This window comes from Pterocles gutturalis, unplaced genomic scaffold (genome assembly GCF_000699245.1).
Source record: "Pterocles gutturalis isolate BGI_N339 unplaced genomic scaffold, ASM69924v1 scaffold34418, whole genome shotgun sequence".
Taxonomy (NCBI): Eukaryota; Metazoa; Chordata; class Aves; order Pterocliformes; family Pteroclidae; genus Pterocles; species Pterocles gutturalis.
Window position 1 is genome coordinate 1 of NW_010121573.1, and position 5568 is coordinate 5568.

Consider the following 5568-nt stretch of genomic DNA (forward strand, 5'->3'; position numbering starts at 1 on the left):
CGCGCAGAAGGGGCCGCGCGGGGTCAGGGGAGCTGTTGGTGGGGCCACGGGTTTGCCCCAAAACCCGTCCCGTGAAGAGCTGATGCGGTGCCCTGGCACGAGGTCAGCCCTTTTGCAGTGTAGGTGTTTGCAGAGCTGCGATGTCTTCAGGGGAAATGGGATGGTAGTGTCCTGGAGGGAAGGAGGATGGCCAGGACCTGCCAACAGACATGGAGCAGAGTGAAAAAGTGATTCCGTGGAACCCCAGTAGTATCAGAGAAGGCAGAATAGGAACTAGAGCTTTAGGCCTGCTCTCGCTGCTCTGCTGAGCGGCTGCGGAGACAAGACTTGCTCACTAGCTGGCAAACCTGTGGGTCTGAGAGTGCGAGCCATTGGGGGAGGAAAAGGGAGCGGAAGCGTGGAGGTGCAGAGGGAAGGCAGAGGTCGTAGAATCGAGTCTCTCACATCTAGAAGTTTGTGTCACTTTCACATGCTCCTTAACATTTTGCAGGGGGTTGTGTTTGGGTATTTTGGGTATTTGTGTTTTTCACATACGTGATTTTTTTCATCCCTCTCTGAAGAGCCAAAGACTGACATCAGCCTGCCACGTGCTAAGCTGCTGGGGGCAAAGGAGGTCAAGGAAAGAAAAAAGATCCTGAGGGAGAACCGCCAGAAAGAGCAGCACGGCTCCGGACTGGTCTGTGCCCCGCCACCTCCCTCCCTGCCCCGGCCGCTCTGGGTCCCCAGCTGCCTCCTGCAGCATTTCGCTCTCCTTGCAGTGCTCATCCCCCTCGATGAAGTCAGAGCTGAGTGGGAGAAGACCAGTGGCCCGTTCCACAAGCAGCGCGTGGCAGAGCACTGCGGGATATTTCGTGACTTGTTCAAGGGAGCCACGTTCACTCCCTGGGTTACCTTGAGGGTGGAGTATAGCCAAGAAGACGAGGACCTTGTGCCAGTCTACTACGGGAACATGGTGACTCCATCAGAGGTGTGTGAGAGGAGCTGGGAACAACCTCGGCCCCACGGGCAGGCCGTGTGGTTTTGTCAGGTGCTTTTGATGGGCATTGTCCATTCCGGGGGCTTTCTTTTCCAAGGGTATTTCAGTTGTGACAAAGGAAACATGATGGATGTGCTAAGGACAGAGCTTTGCAACAGGGTTATTGTCCATCGGCAGGCTGATGTTTAGTAATGCTCCAAGAGGCTCTTCAGACTGGATTACTCGGTGGCGTGGCCGTGCCCGTGACAAGTTCATATTCTTTGCTTTGGAAATTATGATCTGGTCTTCATGGAACTTGTTGTTTGAGTGATTTACTTTCTCTTTATGTTGCTCCTTTAGGCTTCCAGCCCTCCTGCAGTGTCATATGAGGCAGATAAAGGCTCACTCTGGACTTTGTTGCTCACAAATCCAGGTGAGTAGCAGGTTCTTTAAAAAGAACTCGTTTAAATGGGGTTGTTTCACTCTGCTTTTGGTTAGCTCCTGTTTCTTCGGGCTGCACAGTATCTCCTAAGTAAGGAAGTATTACATGTGCGGGAAAGATTATAGCCTCCCCAAATCTCTGTCTGTTTAGAGATGGGACAGTGCTGCAGCAGGACCTATGTCGTGGTGTAGTGGAAGCAATTCCCTGACTCCCATCTCGTGTTTACCCCCCAACTCTTCTGTCCCTCAGCAATCTGCCTGGGAGGTAGGTTAGCTGGCACTGTTTGTCCTGAGAAACCAAGACACAGTGAAGTGAAGCAGCTGACCAAGAAATCCTTTTAATCTTGGAATTACACCTGCAGAGTTCTTTGCTCTTCATTTTAAGCTCAGTCCTGTAAGAATGAGTTAATTTCCTGCTAGGAAAGGAATGCTGGGAGGTCTCGAGCTGCCTCCTCCCTTCAGAGGGGGTCTGGGCATTCTCACTCTGGGCTTGAGGCAAACACCAGGTTGTCACTAAGTCACTTTTCTCTGTTGTGTGTGTTTGCAGATGGACATTTGAGAGACACGGATTCGGAGTACCTCCACTGGCTGGTGTGAGTACTGCACATCACGGCCGCGTGCTGCTCAGCTCAGGGAAAGCCCAGGTGCAGAGGGCAGGAACTCCTCCAACAGAGCTCAGGAATGAGCATTCACTGAGAGTTCCGTGGCTTTCTCTGGTTCTCCTGCCATTAGCTTCTTTAGCAGGACCCAGAATACCGGGGTAAAGTACTGCTGCTCTTTGGCGTTCACATGCTTTCTTCCAGTGAAAACAGCTTCTACTTGTCAAACAGGGTGTAAGTCACATCAAAACGTAGCACAGGGTGACTTGCAATCCTGGGTGAGTCTGCTGGTCCCAGTGGAGGGAAGGGAATGGACACATAACAAAGGAAACTTCTTTGTGTTCAGGACAAACATCCCAGGCAGCGACATCAAGTCGGGTAAGGAGATCTGCCATTACTTGCCCCCCTTCCCTGCCATGGGAACTGGCTACCATCGCTTCGTCTTCCTCCTCTTCAAGCAAGACTGCCCCATAGATTTCAGCGAGGATGTTCGACCGACACCGTGGTAATTCAGGCTTTCACTGCGCAGCTTCACGCTCGCATGGCTGGGCTGTTACTGCTTGTTATGGTGACACGTTTGGTACTGCTGTAGGAGAGCAGTTCCTTTTAATCTGCAGGGTTGTTCAGGGCTGCTTTGAGTTTGTGTGGCATCTGAAGCCACAATCCCAGCCCTGCAAGCACTGTGGCATCCTGTTGCTATAAACCAGGCTGTTAAGAAAGTGTTTTTTCCTACCTGGGGCAGAAATGTGCACAGAACTGGAGAAACTGGGAGGGGTTTTTTTTAGTGAATTCCTTTTCCACCTCTGTTTTATAGACTCTGGGATGCTGTGGGGAAGTAGTTTCTTACCAGAGTGCTGCAGAAAAAGAGTTTCACCTCAGCTCTTGTGTCTTGTTTCCAGCCACAGCCTCAAGATGCGAACCTTCAGCACATTTGACTTCTACAGAAAGCACGAGGATGCGATGACCCCGGCAGGGCTGGCGTTTTTCCAGTGTCAGTGGGACAGCTCCGTTACTTGGGTCTTCCATCAGCTCCTCAGTAAGAAATGCACCATGGAGGGGACCTGTTTGTGGGCAGGGACGTGTCCCTGCAGGTAACGCACAGGGTCGGGGAGCGAGCTGGGGCTGTCGGCTCTTGCTTGGTCCTGACGCTTGTCTACCCAGTCTGTGCTGTGACAGATCTTACTTACCGAGCTGTCTTCCACCAAACTAATAGCAGTCTGAGGAAACAACCTCTAAAAAGGCCATTTTGAATGAACATTCTAAAATATCACCCAGAGAGCCTTCACCAGGGCTTGCTTGACCACGTGTGCGCATGGGGGCCCTTGCTGGCAAAGGAGGGGGTTGGGGTTTGGGGTTTGGATGTCAGCCATCTTGCTAACGTTCTGCTTCACCCCTTTGCAGATATGAGAGAGCCTGTGTTTGAGTTCGTGCGGCCGCCCGTTTACCACCCACCGCAGGTAAAGTTCCCACGCCAGCAGCCTCTGAGATACCTGGACAGATACCGAGACACCGAGGAGCCCACCTATGGCATTTATTAGGGGCCTGGCCCCCTCTCGAGGCGCTCAGGTGTGTGCTGGGATGCTGGCCAGGCAGGTGGGGCTGCCGGCTGCCCTGCATTCCCAGCGCTTTGCAGCTGGGAGCATCTGTGCCTCTGGAGGAAAATGACAAATCCTCGTCCCCTCAGTGCCCAGTTCCCCTGTGCTGGGAAGTGCACAGCTGGGGGCAACAGGCATTTGCAGTGCTGGCCGCTGTGTCAAAAGGCTACTTAAAGAGGACATTCGCAGATGAAAGCAAATTTCTGGCCAGGCAGAAGTCTTGCTACTGGTTCTGTCGCAGAGCTGATTGGTAAGGGCGGCAGGGTGGGGTGCTCCAGAGATGCCCTGCCTTTCTTCTCTGCAAGGATCACAGTTCTGCTGCCTGTTTATGGAACAAACAGCCAGGCCAGCCTGGGTTCCCTCCTCTTTCAGCGCTGTGGAGTTCACAACTGTGTCAGCTTTCGTTTCTGCAGTCCTCTTAAAGAGATGGGTCTGATTAAACACACTCTGAGCGACACTGACGGTGCTGCCTTGTCTTTACTGGGAAGAGGTTGGTATCCTAGCCAGCTGGCGCAGAGCTGGGGAGCTCAGCAGGATGCGGGGGAGAAGGGCAGCCCTTCCCCTGGCTGAGGTCTCTTCCCCTCTTAGTTGTTGTATAGTGGGAAGAGTGCAGCTGCGCAGGTGGTAAACCTGCACGAGGTCAGCGTTTGTGGAGCTGGCTTCTCCCGACAGCTACTGAAGCACACGGACCTCAGTCTCCTTCCCCTCGCTCCCTGGACAGCACGTACCTGGAGCAAAAGCAGAGCTGCCGGGGTTGGGGCAGACGCGGTGGTGGCCTGGCACTCTGCTGCTACTGGTCCTGAACCCAAACTGTGGGGAGCCTCTGCTTTCTGCTGCGCTCTGCAGGGCTTTGTGCATCCCCTCTTCACGTGTTTAAACCCCCAAATACCAACGTGTTCTCGCTGTTGTTCCCAGCTCTGGTTCTCAGTGGCTTTTTCTGAGGTTCTGCCCTTCCTCAGGAAATAAGAACCCCCAGCAAACAACTGGGATTGTGCTGAAACGTGCCCCTGCTGCTGTTACGAGCTATGCCTGAGCTCCCTGAGCTCTCCTCCTGCCCCGAGGGGTTCGTGGTCTGGTTTAAGCCGGGGTGAGTTGGCTGGTGAGGGGACCGCAGCAAGGTGCAGGTGTCCTGCAGTTCCAGGCAGACACACAGGTCGTGTTTCGCTCGTCTCTGAGCTTGGAATATTTGGTCAGAATTTGCAAATTCAGCCCAAAGAAATGCTTTGGGGGCTGAAGCTATGCTGGGACGTGCAGGGAATTGTGACAGATCCCGTCATTTCCTGAGTCCAGGGGTGGGCTGGGGGGGTCTCTGAGCCTGTCTGTGATACAGGAACTGCTCTGACCCCCCCAGCAGCCCACCAGTGAGCACCCCAGCTGGAGCGCAGGCCTCACCCTCGCCTGTGAGGGTGCAAGCAAACCGCACGTGTCGGGAGGCTGCAGAACTGTTGCAAAGCATTCGCCTGCCCGGGAGTGTGCATGAGCGATAGCACGTCTGTAAGTACGGAGATAAGGTTTGGACTGGAAGGTTGGGAGCTTTTTCTCCTGAAACTGAGCTGTATGAAGACAGGGTGAAGGAAGGTGGTGCACATGTACCACAATCGCCTCTGGGCAGCAGATTCCCCGTTACCGAGCAGGGATGGATTGCCCCGGTGACATCTTGCATTTTGCAGTCCGGGTGTGCAGGGGTGTTGCAATGAACTGAGCAGGAAAAGCAACGGTGGGTGCACACAAGGGAGTGTGCAAACAGCAGGAGAGTAGTTTAAAATGGAAAGATGCAAGGGCGGAATGTGGCACTGGCGGGCTGCTGGCATGTGTCCCAGCCCTTGTCACTGCCCAGGGAGGTGACGAGGCTGCAGCAGCAGTGGGTGCCCCTCTCTGCTGGCTCCCAGCCTGGTGGATGGTGGGATCGCTATACCGAGATCTCTGCCAGGGACAGCTGACGGGCTCTGCTCGAGGACACGGCCCTGGCAGAGGTGAG

General features: G+C 54.2%; 1 protein-coding gene across 1 annotated transcript; it reads left to right on the plus strand.

Annotated features, from left to right (window-relative positions):
- Positions 1-560: 560 nt before the first annotated feature.
- On the plus strand, positions 561-3646 carry MRPL38 (mitochondrial ribosomal protein L38; the record flags this gene model as incomplete). The annotated part of the gene is given in 8 exon segments (XM_010077285.1): positions 561-647; positions 650-676; positions 759-967; positions 1316-1388; positions 1944-1989; positions 2342-2500; positions 2895-3031; positions 3397-3646. Coding segments are annotated over 8 exon segments (875 nt in total), but the record flags the coding sequence as incomplete, so codon positions are not given.
- Between the last annotated feature and the right edge of the window lie 1922 nt (positions 3647-5568).